We start from the raw sequence: 21,236 nt of genomic DNA on the forward strand, positions 1-21,236 counted from the left end.
GGAGGCCCTCACCAGGGCAGTGCACTCATGGCTACAAGCTAGGCTTCCACTTAGCATGTGTTTAAAAGTCACAGTGCGGATTGAAAATAAAAGCCTAATAAGTGGGGCTGGGGAGATGGCTCAGAGGTTAAGAGTACCTGACTGCTCTTCCAGAGGTCCTGAGTTCAAGTCCCAGTACCCACATGGTGGCTCACAACCATCTGTAATGGAATCAGATTCCTTCTGGTGTGCATGAAGACAGAGCACTCATAAACATAAAATACATGGATAAATAAATCTTTTGAAAAAAAGCCTAGCAAGCCTATAAATTAGAGCAGGTGCCATCCATAAGGAGGCACCTGTGACATCTGTAATGACCACATTTGCATATCTGATACGTTAGAGATGAGTCACTGTCTAGGCCCAGGTGGGAAACAAAGGCAAGAGGGGAAAGATTTGATCCAGTCCAAAGATGCTGCTTACTCGGTATAGATTTCTTCCTTTGATTTTTAAATTGACACAGGATTTTGTGTAGCCCAGGCTGGCCTTGAACTCACTCTGTGTGTGTGTGTACATGGGCGCACGTGTGTGGAGGCCAGAGGACAACCCGGAGTGTTGTTTCTAGGGCACAAGCCTTAGGTTTTGAGACAGACTTTCTCAGTGGAACCTGAGGCTCACCAATCACCGATCAGGCCAAACTGTTTGGCCAGAGACCCTCCTGTTCCTGTCTTCGTCATGCCCGACTTCTCACGTGGTGCTGAGATTTGAACTCAGGTCCTCATGCACAGGACACACTTAACTTCCTAGCTTTCTTGTCCCTCTCCCTCGCTCCCCCTTCCTCCCTCCAGCAGGTGTTAATGGGGTAGCAGAATGACAGGATACTGTGTTAGGTCCTGTAGGGAAAACAAAATTGATTTCCAAGCCACGGACAGCTTAGGTGGGAGACCACATAAAATCCACCAAAGCGTTAATCACCTTCACTCTGTCCCGTAGCAGAGACTCCAAGACACACACACACCTGAGTGCAAAGTCAGTAAGGGCCATTTGAATATGAGGAAGCTTTTAGTGCCGGCAGGCAGACGGGTGTAAAGTTCCTAAGTCATGTGACAGAGACCGGAAGTGTCTCTGCTGTCTGTTCTGAAAATATATATGCCCAGGCTCTCCAGAGCAAACGACTGTGGGGACCTGGAAGAAGTGTAAATAAGAAGAAATGGGGACCAACGGGACAAGAGTCAAAAGAGTCTGTGGCTCGTAGTTCCAAAGGGGTAAGCCTGTGGCAAACCCCAGCCCTGTGCCTTGACCAGCCTGGGCTTGTTTGGCCCCAGCTGGCAGTTGCCAAGCAAAATCATGGTGCTATTCCCTCATTTCCAAGAGAAGGCAAGCACCTAGGTTGTCACATGGTGTTGTCTTGCTAAGCCCTTCCAACTACTTCTGTGAGTTTTAAGTACCAGGGAGAAAGTAATTTATGCTTTTTAAAACTGGGTTTGGCAGTTGAGCTAGCAGCCCTGGCCTCTAATAGGCATGCTCAGAGACAGTGAGGTGGCATCTTGAGACCAAGGTTTTTGCATCATCTTCCTTTTAAAATTGTTATCCCCTGACACCCTGGAAAAGGAGGGAAATGAATGGGGATTCAGTATAAATTTCTGTCACCTACGATCAGGTGACAGATTCAAAGTCTTCTCCTGCAGAGGGCACAATCCATCCTGCAGGAGACACCCAAACCTTCACCCTGCAGAGCCTGTGGCAATTTGGGAACAAGGAGATGGACACTTAGGATGCCTGTGTATGTGGGAAAAATAGGACCAATAATTCTCTGCTCATGTAGAGTCCCAAGTGTCCATTGATTTATGTGGGAGTCTCTCACCAGTTTAAAAACTTTATATAAAACACTTTCAGGTTGAGGGGCATGGTTCTGTGGGTAAAGTCCTTGCTGTAAGGGCATGAGGACATGAGTTCGAATCCCCAGCACCCACATCAAAAGCTGGACATAATGGCACACAGCTGTAACCCCAATGCCTAGGGGAGGAGACCGGAGGATCTGGGGGTTTGTTGTCCAGCCAGACTAGCCAAGCAGCCAGCTGTGGACTCAGTAGCTGGGAGTACAGAGCTGTGGCACGAGGCCCCATCCTAGAGGCACGTGTGAAATGCTGTGACTGTCCTCTGAGTCCTTTTCCACCTGTGTAAACACACTACCCACTTTTCTGCTGTAGCCACAGCCAATTCTAAGTGCCCTCCCCCAGCCCCTCCAGTCTCTGGAAATTGAGATACCAATGCTTCCCTCCACCTGTCACCCCTTCCTCTCCTGGGATGTCTCCCCAGTTCAAGGGCAATCCAGAACAGAGACCAAAACACAATACTTCTAATGGGAAAATTCAGAGCACAGGAGGAGGCGTTTTAATGGAGTGGGTATGCTCTCTAGGGGCAAGGACTTCATTTCCATTCTGACAAAAAGTTTGTGAATTTGTATAATATGGAATCTATTAGAAGGTTGGGAATAGGTAATCAGCTTTTAATATTTACATTCTTAGAGGCAGAAAGATGACTCATTAGCAAACATGCATAATAATGAATAAATTACATTTCCTTTTGTCTCCACTCAGGTACAAGGCAATGTTAGAAGTGGTGATCTCACCCAGCCTTGCAGCAAGCAGTAACTGCAAGGAATCCCTGACGTGGAGCGAGGACAGCGCTGCCGTGGGGGCTCTGAGTGACAGAGAAGGTAGGCCTCCGTGAAAACTTGACCAGACGAGTTAAAAGGGCCGCGTTCATTTGTGACAGACAGAGGGACCCATGGTACCATTCCCAGAACCTAACACTCTCACACTGATAGTTCTAGAGCAGAAGTTAGGTGCACTTGGATCACAGTCTTGTCCATCATTCAAGGGACAGGTATACGTGGTCATGCCCTAAGCTGCCCTTCTTGGTCTCTGGTTCCAAGAAATCCTGACTTTTGCTATGAAGGATAGTCACCTAGAGTGCATTCCTAGCCCTACCTAAGGTATGCATGACCCATTGGGTCTCTACCTCTGCCCCTCAGCTTCCTCCTGCAGGAGTCATGTTCACAGGACGAGAACTCATCTGCCTGTTGCTTTCAGGATGGGTTGAAGTCAAGGAAGCAGAGGAAAGTTAAAGCTGTTTAGAAAATTATTGGCAAACGATGCTGCCAGACTAGTTTTCTCTAGAACAATCCGAGCTATTGTTTGCTCTGCTGGGATTGTCAGCCTTCCTGGTGGAGCTTGAGGTGAGCAGAAGGCATTAAGCTATCATGCTGAAGCGTTAAGACTTAACCCTATCTCCGGCAGTGTGCCTGGGATTCACTGCCAGTGGCGTCCTCAGACCCCTGCTTCCTCTCTATCATGGTCTCTGTGTGATGCCAGATCACAGGACAGGAATGCTACAGGACTGTCGCAAGTAACCAAAAGGTCATGTGCCCCATGCAAAGCAACATCACAGGGAACATTTTGAGAACAAATCCAGGCTTCCCCGAGTAATTATTCTGTCACTAAGACAATGAATGGCATTGCCCTTGCATGCTAGTTATGACGTTAGACAACCCTGTCCAAAATCTCACCGCAAGGGTGTGGGCTCTGAGACCACAACTGGATGGGGGAGGGGTGCACCCACAATTCTTCTGTCATCTACAAGCATCTGTGAAAAACGACCCTCTCTGAGGGGTCAAAGACCTTCATTGTTTTCTGTCTGGGTAGAGGCCCAGGCCAATTTCCTACTGTGTCCCCAAGTCAGCATGGGAAGGGTCTGAGCTGTGGGTGTGGGGCGTCCAGGTCTGACTTCCAGCTTAGCCACTCCCCGGCCAAGCAACCTTTCCAAGTCTCAGTTTCCACCCCTGTTGAATGGGCTGTGACAATGACCCACTCCGGAGAGTGCCATACAGGGGATTAAATGAGGTTATGATGTGTGGCGAGCCTGACCCACCTCAGGGGCTTGGTAAATGATTAACACAGACCATTGTTACTCTCTGAGTCAAATCACCACAGGGATCAGAGGCAGGGTGGGAGTCTGGCCCTAGGCCAGTCCTTTGTTTGGCCTTCATGGTGTGTTGTGCAAAGAAGGCCACTCTGTGAAAAATGGGGGAAGCACACCTCAGAATCTGCTTTCCCTTAAGGTGCTGAGTCCTTCAGCCACGAGAGGCCCCCTTCCTGCCTGGCAGGAGCGAAAGGGCAGTTGTCCCTTAAATAAGTCCCTGACCCTCCCCTCCATCCCTGGTGTTCCTGAGAACTGACTCTGTGTGGCAAGCCCTTCCTAATCTCTGGTTCCAAGAAATGCTGACATTACCACAGAACAGGGTCATTTTGGGGTGCATTCCCAACCCAGTCCTATGAATCTGGCTTCCTCCTCCCCTCCTTCTCTTTCACTACCACAGAAAACATTTGGGGGTCATTTGAACTGGGGGCTGAGGGTGTGGCACAGTGGTAGAGCACCTACCTCAAAGTAAAGGGCTGGGAGCATAGCTCAGTAGTATAGCATTAGCCTAGAGTTCACCAGTGGCAACTCTTCATTCCTATATATGCATTTAAATCTCCTTCCTATTTAATGTATAGCTCAGTGCTGGGCTTATAGAAGACCTTCAAAATTATGGATGGATGGATGGATGGATGGATGGATGGATGGATGGATGACTGAATAGGTGGGTGGCTGGATGAGTAGATGTTTGGGTGGGTGGCTGAGTAAATGGGTGGATAGAAAGATGGATAGATAGATGGGTGGGTGGGTAGATGGATGATGGATAAATGAGTGGTTGGGTGGTTGGGTAGATGGGTGAGTGGTTGGGTAGATGGGTGAGTGGTTGGGTAGATGGGTGAGTGGTTGGGTGGTTGGGTAGATGGGTGAGTGGTTGGGTAGATGGGTGAGTGGTTGGGTAGATGGGTGAGTGGTTGGGTGGTTGGGTAGATGGGTGAGTGGTTGGGTAGATGGGTGAGTGGTTGGGTGGTTGGGCAGATGGGTGAGTGGTTGGGTGACTGGGTAGATGTATGGGTGAGTGGTTGGGTAGATGGGTGAGTGGTTGGGTGGTTGGGTAGATGTATGGGTGAGTGGTTGGGTAGATGGGTGAGTGGTTGTATGTTTTTTGAAACATGGATGCTGACAGTGGTCTTCAGGGATGAGCTAATTTCATGTCAATATTAGCTTTGAACCACAGTAAAGTTTTCTTACTTCCCCCTGCCCCATTCATTGCTGACCTTAGGTTCAGGTCATGGTGACCTCCTCTTGGATTCTGTTCTAGTTTCATCTATGTTGCTCTGATAAAATACTCTGACCAAAGCTACTTAGGGGAGGAAAGAGCTTATTTGGCTTATACTTCCGGGTTACAGTCCACCATTGAGGGAAGTCAGGGCAATAACTCCAAGCAGGAACTTGAAGCAGAAACCATGGAAGAACACTGCTCTCTGGCCTGCTTCTAGACTCATGCTCAGCTAACTCTACTATACTCATTTATACTATACTATATTCATTCATGCTCAGCTAACTCTACTATATTCATTTATCACTATATTCATTTATCTACCATATTCATTTATCACATGAAAATTATATGATGATTAATACATCTTGGTTTTCTCTTTACCTATGCTTTTAACTTATAAACTAACCAACCTCACCATCATCCCTTTGAGCTATCTTGTGTATTGTAGTCCTTGTATGTATCAAAACTCATTCTAAACTATGAGCTCTGGTTATAAAAGAAGAGAGGCCCTTACAGGCATCTTCTCTGTTTTTGTCCACTAGTTGAACAAAACCATGCATACATGCTATCAGCTAGCTTTCTTGTACATCCCAGGACCACCTGCCTAGGGATGGTGACAGCCATAGTAGGTTGGGCCCTCCTGCATCAATTAATAATAAATTTCAATAACAATCTCTTATAGACACTTCCACAGGCCCATATAGGCAATTCCTTGGTGTCAGTTGAGGTTTTTCTCTCAGTTAACTCCAGGTTATGTCAAATTGGAAATTAAAGATAACTAGAACACTCTACCCTGGTCAATGTGGCCCACAAACATATCACTTTTAAACCATAAACTTTCAATCCCTTGTCCTCATGACCTTATGTTAATGTTATATTATAAAAGATAGTACAGCGTTAAAAGCTCCGGTCTTTAAATTTTTCAACACTTTAAAAGTCCAAGGTCTTATCTAAAATCCAAAGTCTCTTAACTGTGAGCTTCAACAAAAGAAAAAAAAACACAAGTTGCATACTTTCTTATTCCAAAAGGGAAGAACCAGGGCATATGAATAATCAGATCAAAGCACAGCTAAAATCCAGCAGTGTGGATCCAAATCCTGTAGCTCAGTGTCCGACGTCTGGAGTTCATTCATGGTCTTCTAGACTCCAAAGGGCTGGGGCAGCCCTACTTCTCTTCCCAGCTCTGCCATTTGAGCACACATAGCTTGTCTCACAGTCTGAGGTCAGCTCCACGCCGCGCTTGCCTGTCTGTGATAGACATCCCACACTCCCAGCATCCCCAGTATCCGGAGACTTCAGTCTCGATGAGGCTGCACCTTCACCAATGGCCTCTCTTGACCCCGCTCCAGAAACTCCAGCTCTGCAACATAGTGCCAGCCTCAACTGCACCCGTGCCCATTTAACCATGTAGCTTTCATGCCTTTAAAACTGGTGCCACATGAGAGACTCCTAGACATTTTCAAGTTCAGGTGCCTCTTGAACATTAGCCTCTAGATGCAGTCATGAGGATACACTTTCCAGTCCCAGTGAAGCAGAGAGAGACCTTTACCTCAATAAACTGGTCTCTTGTTAATCACGGCTGATTCTTCAACCCCAACTGACCAGCACCCATGGGTTCTTCATTCAAAATATCACACACATGGCACAAATAGAGACCTTACTTCCCTCTGAAACCTCATGAGTCAGGCTTCCACAGTCCACATTTCTCACTGCATTCTTAGCGTCCAAACTCCCACAAAACATTCCATTCATCTCTGAACACTCAACCATTTCTCCCAGCTTAAATTCCAAAGTGCTCCCCAGTCCTCCAGCAGAACATCCTGAAGGCATACAATCCCACACGCTCAGGTGGGTCACAGCAGCGTTTGGTGCTGTTTTCTGTCTTCGCTACTTTTCTGTTGCTGGGATAAATAAAAACACTCTAACCAACAGCAACTCAGAGGGTAGGGGAAGGTTTGTTTGGCTTACACTTCCAGGTGATGGTCCATCATTGAGGGCAAGAACTCGAAGCAGAAGCCATGGAGAAACAAGGCTTGGTGACTCACTCCTTGGCTCACTCCTAGGCTCACGCTTGACTGACCTTGTTAATACAGCCAGGGATCATTTGCTTCGGGATGGTGTCACCCACGGCCGGCTGTTTCCTCCTACATCAATAATCGGGACATTCCCCCGCAGACATTTCCACAAGCCGATCCGGTCTAGGCAATTCCTGAATCAAGGCTTTCCTCTCAGATGACTGTAGGTTCTCTCAGGGATAAAATGAATACCACTTCCAGGAGCACAGTGCTCCCGGCTTGCAGTAGCCACTGGGTAAACCCACCTTGTCCTTCCTTTATTCCTACTCAAGCAGTAGTTGGATCTGAGTTATATCCTGCCTTCTGGGAGGAAGAGGTAAAAGTTCCGGATACCAAGAAGCCAAGGGGAAGATTCCTCTCGCCAAGTGCAGATGCTTCCTAAAAAGTTTCAGCCATAATCTGTCAAGTGTTTCAGGGAGGTGAACCCGCGCCCGGGAGCAGGCGCCTGGCTCTATGACTTCCTGCCCACTCCTGCCTCGGACTGAGTTCATCAGTTTTACTCTGGCCAGCTCTAGCTTGAAGCTTCTGGGCTAGGTACTGACCCAAGGAACACGATCTACTTTCTGCTCCTTCTCCGGGCATTCTAGCAGCTTCCCAGAGGCTGCTGTGGTTACCGAGGATGCTCCAGACCCCGCTCTAGGAACGAGAACACTGCTGGAGATTCCACCATGGCTCACACTGCTTCACACACTCCCTCTGCAGCCCATGTCCTCCCTGTGTTCCTGCTGCCTCCTCTACTAATTTGTCTTTAGAAAAAAAGAAAAGCAACAACCTTGAAATAAATTCACTTTTAGAGAACAGCTCCAACCACCTTTAGAAAAATGTGACTTCTATCACCTCATTACGCTCTTAACATGCACTAAAATTACTTTGTGATGGCCTCCATAGAGGAGCACGCGCTTATGACCCCCTCAGTCATGCTCTGAGACATGTTCCCCATCTTCCTATGCTCTCAGCAACACCACTGTGAGGGCCCAAAGAGGTGTTTGTTTGTCACAGCAGCCCCGTGAGAGAAGAGACTCAGTCACACTTCTGGACTCTTAGCAGTGCGCTTGGGGGTTGGGAGTGATGTCAGTCACACGCTTGGAGGAGATGAGAGGGTGCACTTGGACGACATGTACATACTTGCTTCTGGGCGTTTTACGGGTGTCAGAAGCCATCTCGTGTCACTGAAGATGAGTAAGAGTCGCTCAGTGAGACCGCGTACCAGTAGTAACTGATTTCAGAGTCATTAGCTTGGTGGCATCCCCATGAGGGTGACAAAGGTGTGCTGATGTCACATATGCTCTCAGAAGAAAGTGGCTGCCGTGGGGCAGCGGGCAGGAAAGTGGAAAGAGAAGAATAGTCGAGGCTGGGATTTGGTAGCCTGGATTTCCTCTGCAGGTACAAACTGTAGCTCCATGCTTCAGGTGAGAAAAGTGAACCTCAAGAAAAGAACGGTGGGCACCGTGCCACTCTGTCAGGGTGCACACAGTCCAGATTTAAAATTGAACCTGAGCACTTAAGCCCCACCTGTTTCCTCTGCGAAGAACATTAAGTCAGCCAGTGGTGAGACCTGGCTTGTAGATTTGGCTCACGGTGAGTAAGATAAATACTTAGGGAATGCACAAGTGAATGAGTAACTGGGTGTATCCTTCACACAAGCACATGCACACACACACACACACACACACACACACACACACACACAGTTGCATACAGTGTGTGCACATATACAGTCACACAGCTGTATACACTCACACATAGACTCCTTTTGTAGTTTCTACATACTAAAACTGGGCCTTGGGCTGGAGAGATGCTCGTCGGTTAAGAACACACACCGCTGTTGCAGAGGACCGGAGTCCAATTCCCAACACCCAAATCAAGCCTCTCACCACTGCCTGTTACTCCAGTTCCTGGGGCTCTGATGCCCCCTTCTGGCCTCTGCAGCCACTGCACTCACAGACTGGGGGCTCTGCTCTGTCCCTGGGAAGGGCCTGGCCACCCTCCTGCTAAATCCAGGGTCTCACCCTAGTCCCATCACCCCTAGACACATGCCAACTATCAATGAAGTCTATTCCATCCTATCCAGGACACGAGGAGAAACGAGGGCAGGCACAGGGGAGTCTGCCCCACTTTTTCAATCCCTAGTGTGTCCCATGATGGCAAATTTTAATGTGATACAGGAGGCAAGAGGTTAATAACTATTTTTCAAAAGAATAGTCTGCAAGAGAAAAGGCACTCTGCACTCCCAAGTGCCCGCCCCCATCTATTCCCCTGGCTGGGTGGTGACTGCAGATGTGAAGAACAGTGGAGAGGGAGACTGGCTCTGTGGGGAGGGGAAAGGCAGACAGGCTGAAGGATTCAGGAAGGGGTGGAGGTGAGGAAGCCAGAAACCTGAGCAAAGCCACCCTGCCAATCACTCCTTGGCAACCAGGAGGAAAAACGCTCCCTTCAAATGCCTGGAACAGCAGTTAACAGGAGCCCATAGGAATATTGTTTCCCTGGGTCCCATTTTCGTAAGTATTTGCATATTTATTAATGAAAACATTCAAAGTGTTTAACTCAACGGTTTCTGATCTGCACACTTGAGCTTTTGCCAACAGTGAGACTGTCTGCTTCTGAGACAAGTGGCTGAGTCCTGGGAGAGGAGAAAGGGGCCATGTGGGGCCTGCCTGGGGCAAAGGCCTCAGGACCAAGAAAGCGTCAGGAGGCACCAAATAGGTGCCAGAACTTTCCTTGACATTGAGTCAATGCCACTCTTTAAGTGTGGTGTGTAAAGAGCACTTTTTATGCCATCACACCATGCATGTGCATGGACACACACACATATATACACGTACACACATCCCCACATACGAAGGTACAGTCATACTGAACTCGGGTCCTTCTTTCCATGATCGATACATGCTGACACTGTGTGCAGTTATATAGATAGTTCTGTGTGTCTAAGCTCAGCTGTGACTCTATGTGAAGTTCAAGAGGACACAGCAGAATGTGTCTGAGGACTTGACTACAGAGTTGAGGCTCATGTGACCCTTGAGTTCAAGTTCAGACACACTCAATTTTCAGAGCTTCTGGACAGAGGGTGGGAGGAAGATGGCCTTGCCTGTCTCATGATCCTATTACCTCATGGTAAGGATTAAATGAGATCCAGCATCTAAGTCGTTATCACTGGGCCTGGCTCACAGTTAACTCCTGAGGGAGCGCTTGCTGTAATCATGCTGGTGGCTGTCTCTTGGCTTGTGGTGTCATGGTTGAGACAGACTGCAGGGCCGGGCCACCAAGGTTCAGATCAGAGGCCCTGAGTGAGTTATGCAGACTCTCCAGCCCCGGCTGTTCACCTGGGGATTAAAATCATCAATGCAGAGAAAGTGATTAGCGGGAAGCTTAGCACACAGGGAATGCTGGGTAAAAGATGGACACCATCAGCCTCTCGTGCGTGCATGTTGGAGAAGTTTCTGAGGCTGGGGGTGGAAGAGGTTGCCAAGTCCCAGAGTGAGGTGAGGGAGCTGTTGAGAGGCTCAGAGTCAGCAGACTTGAATCAGTAAATGGATGCATCCTGTCCGCACCCGGAATTTATCCAGACTGCTTGTGGACATGGAGTGGTGTTATTTGAAATGATGAGGCACAAAAATACTCCCCAGGGAACCGTTCAGATCAATTACACCCCAGAAAACAGCTCTCCCAGCTGAGTCTGTCACCTTTCATCATCACCCACAGTGATGATGTTGTGGTAGCTGAACAACAGGCATCCAGGAATGCAATGTAAGACATTTGTGTCAGGATCTCAAGGGCTAGCTCAGTGCCTTCCTTGGATGTGCTGGAGCTAGCCTGACCTGAACTCCACTAACTACAGTTAGAGAGGGAGGAACAGGAAGGTGATGTCACTAGGTCTGGGGAGATGGCTCAGTCTGTAGTGCTTGCCACATAAGGGTAAGGACCTGAATTTAACCCCCAAACCCATGTAAAAATCCTGCGCACGGTGGTCTGCATTTGTAACCCCAGCACTGGAGAGGGGCAAACAGGAGGGTCCCTTGGGACTTGCTGGCTAGGCAGCCCACTAGAGTGGGCTCGTCCCAGGCCAACGGGAGACCCTGACTCAAAAGCCAAAACGAACAGCTCTGGAGGAATGACCCCTGAGGTCGCCCTCTGGTCTCTATAAGTGTTCACACTTACACCTGAAGGGGGGGGGAGTGGGAGAAGAGGGGTGTGGGGAGGGGAGGAGGAGGAAGAGAAAGGAAAAGAGGAGGAAGAGGAAGAGAGGAAGAGGAGGAGGGTTGGGGAGGAGGAGGATGGAGATGAGGAGGTCATGTGGTTGGAGCCAGTCTGGATCTTCGTCCTGCAGGCCTTGGCTCTCTCCTGTGATCATGTGACCTCTCTGGCATATACTTTCTCTTGGCCTGTTTCTCCTTCTGTGCAGCATGTGGGCCGTGGCTTCTACATGATGCTCCTAGATGCTCCGTGTGTTTCCTGTGGTACCTGGAGAGCAGGAGCACCCAGAGAGGGGCTGTGAGCCACTAAGAGGGGAGTGCCTGCCTCCCAGAAACTTCTGTGGTAGAGACAGTCCCCAGCAACCACTCCAAGTTGTCTTCTACCCACATCTCTCTGAAGTCACAGTTTGTGCTGAACATGGCCTCGGCAGCTAAACATACTGTGTTTCTTTATCTCTCCAGGCATTACCAAATCGGCCTCTCCAAGCATACCTCAGCTCTCTGCGAAGTGAGTACTCTGGCCACATACATCCCCCTTGATCTTACTCATTCCCCTTTCTCTTCTTCAGAGGCAGGTGGCCGGGGTGAGGGTAGGGGTGCTCTGGAACTGTTTCCCCAAATAGGAATGCCAGCATGGACACAGCTAGACCACCTTGCACAGATCATCTGACTGCCTGAACCTTGGTTTCCCCATCTAGGAAAGGGGACGCTGAGTAACCTGTCCTACAAAGTGAAAGAAGGTGTAAATTACTCAGAACGGGCTCTGAGTGTCCTACGCTGGTTTCTTCTTTCTGGAGTTTGCTCTTTTTCCCATTCTTTCCTTTCCCTGTTTAGATCCCTCCCTCTCCCTCCTCTCTCCTCCCCTGCCTCTGTCCGTCCCCCCCTTCTCTTCCCCTGCCTGTGTCCCCACCCTCTCCCTCTTCCTGCTGTTTCCCCCACACACACCTCCCTGCCTCCTGCTCACTCCATCTTTTCCTTTCTTCTGACTCTGACATTCACCCAGGACTCCTCAGTCCCAGAGCCCATGTGAGCACTAGGATGAGAGACAGGACACAGTCCTGTCTCAGGACTTCCAGGCTAGTGAGGAGACATCGAGAATCCGAGATCCTCACCTGGTGCCATGAGTGTCCCACCATTAATCAGCCAGGGTCCAGAAGCCTAGGAGTGGATGGGTACCAGGACCTTCCATAGGCAAGCTCCAGTCCTTAGAGCTGAGCACAGAGACCAGGTTAGACCTGGCCAAATGGTGCTCTCTCAGGCTGCCAGAAATCCCTCTCTCTGAGTGCCACAGAGGAGCCCCGGTGAGGGCATTGACTCAGGCTGCTTCTTCCTCTCAGAAGAGGTTTGGAACTGGCAGCTACTGGGCCTAATAAAACCTCCTGGAGTGTTTCCTCAGGTTGGAGAATGCCACTGTCCTTTCTCTAGGGGTGGGGCAGGGGCATGTGTAGGGTGTGTGTGTGTGTGTGTGTGTGTGTGTGTGTGTGTGTGTATGAGTTCATGTGAGTGTATGCATGTGTGAGTGCAGGTACATTAATGTGGAGGCCGGAGGTCCACACTGGGTGTCTCCCTCAGTCCCTGCCCACCTTATTTTTTGAGACAGAGTCTCTCACTGAGCCTGAAGCACATAGATTCAGCTGGGCTGGCCAGCCAGTGAGCTCCTGTCTCTGCCTTCCCCGTGCTGGAATTACAGATGTGTTTCATGGGGCTTGGCTTTGCCTGTGGTCCTGGAGATCAGGACTCGGGTCCTCATGACTTTGTCCCCTGAACCATTTCCCTGATCCCCATTTCTCTAGGTTTTAAACTTGAACCCTGGTTCAATCCAAGTCTCTTCATTGGGCTTTGGTGGGACACTGGAGTGGATGGGCTTGGATTCCCACCTTGAACTTCTCTATGGAAAGGCAGGATGTGACTCAGGAACACTGTCAAATAAGGACTCTGTACAGCAGAAAGTCCTGCCTTACAGACCCACTGACCGTACCACAGGCATCCACAGAGCTGGGATAGTGGCTGATGGAACACTTTTTAGATCCCAGCCTGGTGTCTTCAGGCATAAGTCCCCCCCCCACACACACACACAAAGGACTCCCTTATAGCAGCAGTGGAACCTTCTGGAAAGCAAGGTCACATCTTGTACCCTTTTCTATTCAACTCACACCTACCCTGAGGCTTCAGACTAGGAAAAACCCAGAGGGTTTCATGTCTGCCTAAATGATACATTCGAAGTAGACAGATTTTAGCTGAAGTGATACAAGGAGACCAGCCATGTTCCTAGAGGCCTAAGCTGAGAGAGTAAACACATGGGGTCACGTTCAGCCAGCTATGGATCTAGAGAACTGGGTAGAGTAAAGGCATTCAGTGTGCGGCCTCTGGATCCATGCCAGTCCATGAGCTTTTGTGGGTCAGTGAGTGTTCCTGAGCCTGTCTCCTGAAGATGAAAACTAGGAACCTCCAGGTTTGTCAGACCGGAGGCTTTGCTAGACCTCTTGAAAATGACCTGGGCTGGGACCTGGGTGTGCAATGGGAAGGGACTTGCTAGTTGTTTATCACCAACTGAAGTGGCATGGTGGGGGTGGTGCAGACAGAGGGTCATAGTCTAATAATGGTCAGACAAAGTCCAGATGACCGTGAGGACCCAGGCCTGGTCTCTTACATCAGGAACTCCAGCACTAGGGAGATGGAGTCAAGAAGATCCCTGGAGCTCATTAGCCAACCAGGCTGCCAAACCAGTGAGCTCTGAGGTTAGGAGAGACACTGCCTCAAAAACAAAGGTGAGGCGTGACAATGGAAGATCCCAGATGTCAACCTGCAGCCTTCATGTGTGTGCAGACATGTGCACACACTTACACACACACACACACACACACACACACACACACACACACGTGCATATGCGAAGATGGGTAATCAAGCTGACCACAGTATTGAATAAACCTAGAGGTCTCCACAACAAAGGCTTTCTGTTTCCCCATGAAGTCTGATGTGGATCTGGTAGAACTCTAACAGGCTTGCCTACACTGCCTAACACGGGGAGCCAGCATCTCTGGATTATAGCCTTGCTACTGCAAATGACTTCTCCATTGCTGCCCAAGGAGAGGGGAAGGACGACAGGCCACAGGTGATGACTTACCACACACCCACCCACATCTTGTTAGATGGAGTCCTGACCCGGGGGAATCTGACTGCACAGAAGATAGGAAACACACCTTCTTTGTTCCCGGGGGAAAGAAAACAATGATATGTGATGTACGCAAAGGTTGCGTAATGCCCAAGGAGAAAATGATGGTGATCCCAGGATCCAGGGGAAGATGCTGGGCTCGACTAGGAGACTTAACCATCTCTCCTTCCACCAGGCCTCACCCGTGTGTCCCTCCTGGTCAGCCCTCTGCAGCCATGGCAGCCTATGGCCAGACACAGTACAGCACAGGCATCCAGCAGGCACCGCCCTATACAGCGTACCCACCTCCAGCACAAGCCTATGGGATCCCCCCTTACAGTGAGTACCAAGCAAGCCCTTGCACCCCCTGGCAGCCCCAACATGGTGGTCCCTTCATGCCTCAGTTCAGGATCATAAAGGTAGCTGGATTAATTTTGGCTTGGAGATAAAGCAGGAGAGAGCATGGCCGAAGCATGGCTCAGATCTCTTCCAGACTGTCAGGAGGCCTCTTTCAACTGCAAGAATCATACCCTCCCCCATGCTGGCTTCAGGAAAATGAGAAGTTCGTGATTCGTGTACTGTCACATCTGGGGGCACAGTTGTCATCATGTATGACCAGGTGCTCTGGTGACAGTGAGGGTCTGAGGAGATGTCTCGGGCTTGCTTCACGAGCGTGCCAACCTGAGTTTGATCCCTGGAAGCCACTTAAAGGTAGAGGGAAAAAACTCAACTCTCTAAGCCATTGTCTGACGTCCACAGGAGCACACATCCATACGTCATCTACGGTGAGCTCTTGGGAAGCTTGATCCATCTCTGGGTGCTCCCCTCTGAGTGGCCTTCACTCCCACAGAGGTTGTCTCCGTGTGATGACACAGACAGTGCCCGCCAACTTTGGTCTTTGAACGTCAGTGTTCCTGGCAGAGAGTTCATTCTTCTCAGCATTTTCCAAAGGGGCCCGTGTTGGTCCTCATTGGCCAAACTGGGTCATGTGACAATGCTTCACGCAAGGGGAAAAGATGGGATGAAGGGGCTAAGGAAGCCATGGGTCACAGGTTCAGTACAGAGAGGGACAGTTCTCTTGAAGTCGGGTATGATGGTAGAGACATAAAAGGTGCTTTGGAGGTCTTGACCATCAACACCTCAGAATGGAAAAGTGTTACGTCACTGGCTTCAGGCAGGGACCTGGGTGTTGAAATGATATCAGGAATCAGCTGTGTCCGTGTGTGTGGGCTTCAGTGTCTATAGGTTCTTCTACTACAGTGGCAGGCGTAGCCCTAAGCATTTCTAAACTGCAAGTGCCCCAAACAGAGAGCCTTTCCTGCCTAGGACACCTCCCTGAAGTCCCAGGGTTCTCTCTGACTAGGCTCCATCCTGTCCCTGACCCAGACTCCAGAGAAGAGGGGATGGAATGCTCTGGATGGCTACTGTGAGGCACATGGCCCTGCACAACCAGGGGGTCAGGCCCATCCAGAGCAACTAATGGAATGTAAAGAAGGGGAGATACTCAGAGAAGGTGCAGCCGGCTGCAGAGCCCCGCCTTCCATGCACACAAATGTGTGGGAGAGCTGGGCCTGGCAATACACACCGGTAATCCCAGCAGTCAGGGGTGGCGCTGGAGCAGTAGCTCAGTGGGAGAGGGCTCATCCAGCATGTGCAGCATCCTGGGTTCCAACCCAGCACTGCATAAACCGGGTGTGGCACTTGGGAACTGAAGGCAGGAGGATCAGAAGTTCAAGATCATTCTTGTAGTGAATTTAAGGCAAGCCTGGGATGCATGAGACCCAGTCTCAGAAGTACACACACACACACACACACGCACGCACGCACGCACGCATGCACGCACGCACACACACGCACACACACACACGCACACGCACAAGCTCGTACACCAGCTGACTTCTGGTTTGGAAGTTGATGAGAACACTGTCTTGACTCGGTGGCTCTTCTGTGGGTGACAGGGAAGCGTTCTAACCATGTGTTTGGTGCTTCTGTCTCCTTCCAAGGTATCAAGACAGAAGACAGTTTGAACCATTCCCCCAGCCAGAGCGGGTTCCTGAGCTACGGACCAAGCTTCAGCACCGCGCCTGCTGGACAGAGCCCCTACGCCTACCCAGTGCACAGTGAGTGTGGTGTCCTGCCCTCCTCCCTCCCTGCCACTGTCTAGGGCACTCCAGGGTGGATGTCCATCATTCATTCACCCACTCATCAGATTTCCAAAGTGCCTACTGTGTGCTTGGCTCCATCTTTTTGTGATGGACAAAATGTGAGTTCTGCCCTGGGGGCAATCCCATGGCCCCGGGCAGAAAGAGTCCCTGAGAAGGGAGCCTCGGGGAGGAAGCAGGAACCTGCAGTCTATGCCACCATGCTGACTTGCATTCTAAGTGCAATGGGTCAAGCAAGTCCTTTGCTAAGACTCAGAGAAAGGCCGTCCAGGGAATAAGAGGCACACAGAAAAATGGACTCTAGTTCGGGGTGCCCAGCAGGTGTTCCTGCAGCCTCCACATGACCGAAGGAATAGTTCTGCTGCGCTCCCCTGGACTCACTTACCCATCTCTGACCCTCCCAGGGCTCCTCCTCTGCTCGGTGCCCCAGGTAGCACTTAGTCCTGATGCACAGAGCAGGGAGAGTGGCAGTGACTCTGGGAACATTCGTCCTGGTGCTTTTCCCCTATAAACCATCAGGGTCTGAAAATAGCTCCAGGAAAAACAGGATGGTGACTGGGCGGGCTCAAGGCTGAGTGTGCTTCTATTTAAAATGGCTACTGGGAAGTGTGGCCACTTTATCGTCTGTGTTTTGCTTGTTTCATTAAGGGTTGTACAGATGTCTTCAGGGTATGTGGAGAAAGTGGGTACAGTCACAGCCAGGCAGATGACTCCACCTTGTCCCTGTCCTACCTTGTCCCAGCACCCAGTGGGTGCCAGGTAGGGATGGCATATAGCCAACACCACTCTTTGAAGTATTGAGCAGTAAGTGTCCCCCACTTCACAGAAGAAACTGAGGGGTCAAGGGACTGACCAGTCTGGCCAGTGTCAGGGCAAGAACTTTAGATATTACCTCAAGTTCAGTGGGAAAAATCTGTCTCCTTGGTAGGGTGGCGTCCCATCCCTCCGCCTCCACCCCAAACCCATGGCCTTGACTATGACATCCTCTTCCTCCTGTGCTCCTGCTGTTGTCCCTGTCATCCTGCCAGGGACCTTCCTGAGTCCCACTGGAGGGTGACAGATGCTGGATCCATCCCTGAAAGCCAGTGAGGAGGGGAACCATTCTTGGCAATAAAGGTTCACTGAGAACGTGAACTTGAGCCTGCCTTTGGACCAGTCCTTAGCTCGGCAGCTAGAAACCACGCTTGCTGACTGGGGCTTCTGTTGCTGCGAGGCATTCTCACCCCAGCGGCAGATTATGTGACTTCCCCTCTGGAGGTGACTCTCCATTCAGTCCCCCATTTATGTTCCATTACCGAAGGCTGGCTTTGTGCCTGGCACGGGGTGAAGAGGCCGCAGTGGACAAGGATGGTTCCCTCAGCAGAGAGCTGGACAGTAATCCGTTCCCAGGGAAACAGTTACAGGTCGTGGTCAAGATTGTGAGGAAGCTCAGGGTGCCATGATGGATATGACCAGAGGAAAAACCAGTATGCCCATCCTCGGGATGGACACAGTTGCCCTCTGACAAAGGCATTATTGTCCCTCCTACGTGGAGAACCCAGGGCACTGTAAGACAGTCAAGTAAGGTCATGTGACCCAGGCAATGGGATGGAAACCCAGCATTCTCCAGCCTAGGCACACAGCCCTGCAGAATCCTGCCCCTCTGCACTTATAGGTCATTTAAAAAGTGACTCTCAGCAGGAGAGAACAGCCTCAGCCTTGGATCCCACTCCACCTCAATCCCCATGAGCTCTTCACACATCAAATGCATCCCCTGCTCATTTCCTGCCTACCATGGGAATGGCGCGTGCTGTTTTCTCATGGTTCTCATGGCCGCCATGTGTGGAGGCTGTGGCTGGACCTCCTGCTAGCTCTGAGCCTGATAATGACGGAAGAGCCAGACCTCCTCCTTTTCAAACACAAACACATGGAGCTCACATCCCAGGCCCATGTGCCTCCTGTCAACATTCCTCTGCCCTGAGTTGTTCCAGAGAAGGAATAGACTCTCGAATGAGTTGTACAGTTCAGATGGTTATGGGTCTTATGGAGAGAGAGAGAAAAGGGGAAAGATTGGAATGGCTGAGTGGAGCCTGAGGATTTCAGTAGCATCATTCTGTGATGAGAAGCCAGGGTTCCTTGCTGAGAATTAAAACCATAATTTCATAAATGTGCACAGGACAGAAATAGGACTATCCCACCACTCTACAGATTGGTAAACTGAGGCATTGCAATGGTGTGACAAGTATTAGGTAAGCCGGTGTCTCCCCTTCATCTCCCAGCTTCTCGCACACTGATTTCTGTAGCAGGCTCACTAGTTTACACTCCCAGCAGTGAATGAGGGCTCTTCTTCCCCCACCTCCTGGCCAACATGTGTTGTGCTTGTCCCGATGGCCACCATTCTGACTGGGTTGAAACCAAATGTAGTACTTGTTTTTAATCAGGTTTATTTGTTCATTTTAATTCATTTATTTCTTGCTGAGATATAGTCCACACACCATAAGCTTTCCCCTTTGGGAACGTGTAGTTCAGTACATCTACATAGCTGTGCAACCTCTACCAATTGATCCTCCAATGTTTACAGCAACCGAAAAAGACACTCCACACCACTGTGACTGTAGCTCAGTGCTAGAGCACTTGACCATCACACAGAGATTCTAGGTTCAATTCCTGCTATTGGAGGAATAAAAAGAAAGACAGTCCTCCCTCTAGTAGATTCTTTTAGTAATAAGGGGAATAAAAGATGCATTAGAAGCCACCTCTCTTTCACATTAATTTTGAGAGCATGTTAAATGTTCAAACATCTATAAACATTTTCTCCCACCCGGGCCCTGCACCCACCCAGTGTCCAAACCTCAGACCACTTGTCCAGTGCTCAAGAACCCACACAGAACTTCTTATGCAGACATAGGCACCGTCAACAGTCCATTGGATCGTGTTACCATGACAACGGTCGTAAGGAAAAGCGTCCTCCGGGTGACCAAATTCCTTTGCACTGGAGTCTCTCTATTGCAGGCTTGTTTTGTGTCCGTGTGCCATCACACGGCTCCCTTGGGTTTGTAGTTTTGTTTCTGCTAGTACTTCTTTAAAGAACTCCTTCTGGACTGGGAAGATGGCTCGGTTGATACAGTGATTGCCTCATGAGCATGAGGACCTGAGTTCGATCCCCCAGAACCCAAATTAAAATACAGGACACAGAGACAGTGGATCTCTGGCCCCCCTCGCCAGCCAGCCTAGCCTACTGGTGAGCTCCAGGTCTCCCTCCAGGAGAGACCCTGACTCAAAGACCACAGATAGTGTGACTGAGGAGTGCTTGCCTGGGATGCAAAAAGCCCTGGGCTCCATTCTCAGCTTGATGTAGACTGGGATGGTGGCTCACACCTGTGAGCAGGAGCATCAAAAGTTGAAGGTCAGCTTGAGCTACATAGTGAGTTTGAGGCCGGCATTTTTGCATCCACTGAGAACAACCTTCAGGGGCATTCTGCCCAATGCCTGTGAAGGGTAAGCTCTCTCTCTCTCTCTCTCTCTCTCTCTCTCTCTCTCTCTCTCTCTCTCTCTCTCTCTCTCCCTCCCTCCCTCCCTCCCTCCTTCCCTCCCTCCCTTCCTCTCTCCGTCATGGGTGAATCAGGAGTTCTACTCAAGGAAAGCTCTGGAAGCTGCTTCTTCCTCTTCACCCAGTAGTTTTGTCACACACATGGGCCTCCCCTAAAAGTAGCCTCCGAGGAGAGGTCATCTGCAGACCAACCCGCCCAAGCCCTCAGCCCAGCTTTTTCACTCTAGCCGTCCACCCTTTGTCTCCGAGCACAATGGTTCCTGAAGGTACAGCTCCACCCAGGCGCCCTGAATGTTTCAGGTCTGCCTAGGATCACTGCCCTGATGGCCTGATGCCCAATGCCTGGAAAAATGGCCATTTCAAATTCTGTCAGCCAGAAGGACAAATGCTCCCTGAGCATCAGTCATGGCCAGGAGTGGACGTCCCACAGGGAAGTGTAATTGAATTGAATGCTGCCAGCTTCAAAGGTGTGGATGCTGTTATACGCACTGGGCTCCTTCTCCCCCTCATCTGGCCACACTTAGTGTTTTGAGGAACCTTATTCTTGCCAGTCCTGAGCCTCTTGCCCTTGTCATGATGCACACTTGACACTGTGCCATCAACGAAGATGTTTTCACCAGTGTGTGTGTGTGTGTGTGTGTGTGTGTGTGTGTGTGTGTGTACTTGTTTATGTATGTGCACTTGTGGGGGTGGGGGCATGTACACATGTGGAGATCAGAGATCAACCTCTCCACCTTATTTTTTGAGACAGGGTCCCTCACTGAAAGTGTAACTGCCAGTTTGGATAGTCTGGCTGGCCAGTGGGCCCTAGGCATCCCCCTGTCTCCACCTCCAGTGCTGCCACTATAGGCACACTCCCAGCTTTTGGGGGTGTGGAGGGTGGGCAGTGCTGGGATCCAACTCAGGCCTTTGTACTTGTACAGAAAGTTGTTTAACTGACTGGG

General features: G+C 50.1%; 1 protein-coding gene and 1 non-coding gene across 2 annotated transcripts in view; one reads left to right on the forward strand and one right to left on the reverse strand.

Moving 5' to 3' along the window:
- Nucleotides 1-2,589: 2,589 nt before the first annotated feature.
- Eya2 (EYA transcriptional coactivator and phosphatase 2) overlaps nucleotides 2,590-21,236 on the forward strand; it is a 106,952-nt gene continuing 88,305 nt past the window's right edge. Inside the window, exons 1-4 of the mRNA XM_059259773.1 lie at nucleotides 2,590-2,698; nucleotides 11,910-11,955; nucleotides 14,798-14,940; nucleotides 16,605-16,721. Of these exons, the coding sequence (XP_059115756.1) occupies nucleotides 2,590-2,698; nucleotides 11,910-11,955; nucleotides 14,798-14,940; nucleotides 16,605-16,721 (415 nt within the window). The remainder of the gene's footprint in view (nucleotides 2,699-11,909; nucleotides 11,956-14,797; nucleotides 14,941-16,604; nucleotides 16,722-21,236) is intronic.
- LOC131910166 (small nucleolar RNA SNORA40) lies at nucleotides 5,620-5,746 on the reverse strand. The gene has a single exon (XR_009379025.1). It is a non-coding gene; the product is annotated as a small nucleolar RNA SNORA40 (small nucleolar RNA).

This window comes from Peromyscus eremicus, chromosome 4 (assembly GCF_949786415.1).
Source record: "Peromyscus eremicus chromosome 4, PerEre_H2_v1, whole genome shotgun sequence".
Lineage (NCBI taxonomy): Eukaryota > Metazoa > Chordata > Mammalia > Rodentia > Cricetidae > Peromyscus > Peromyscus eremicus.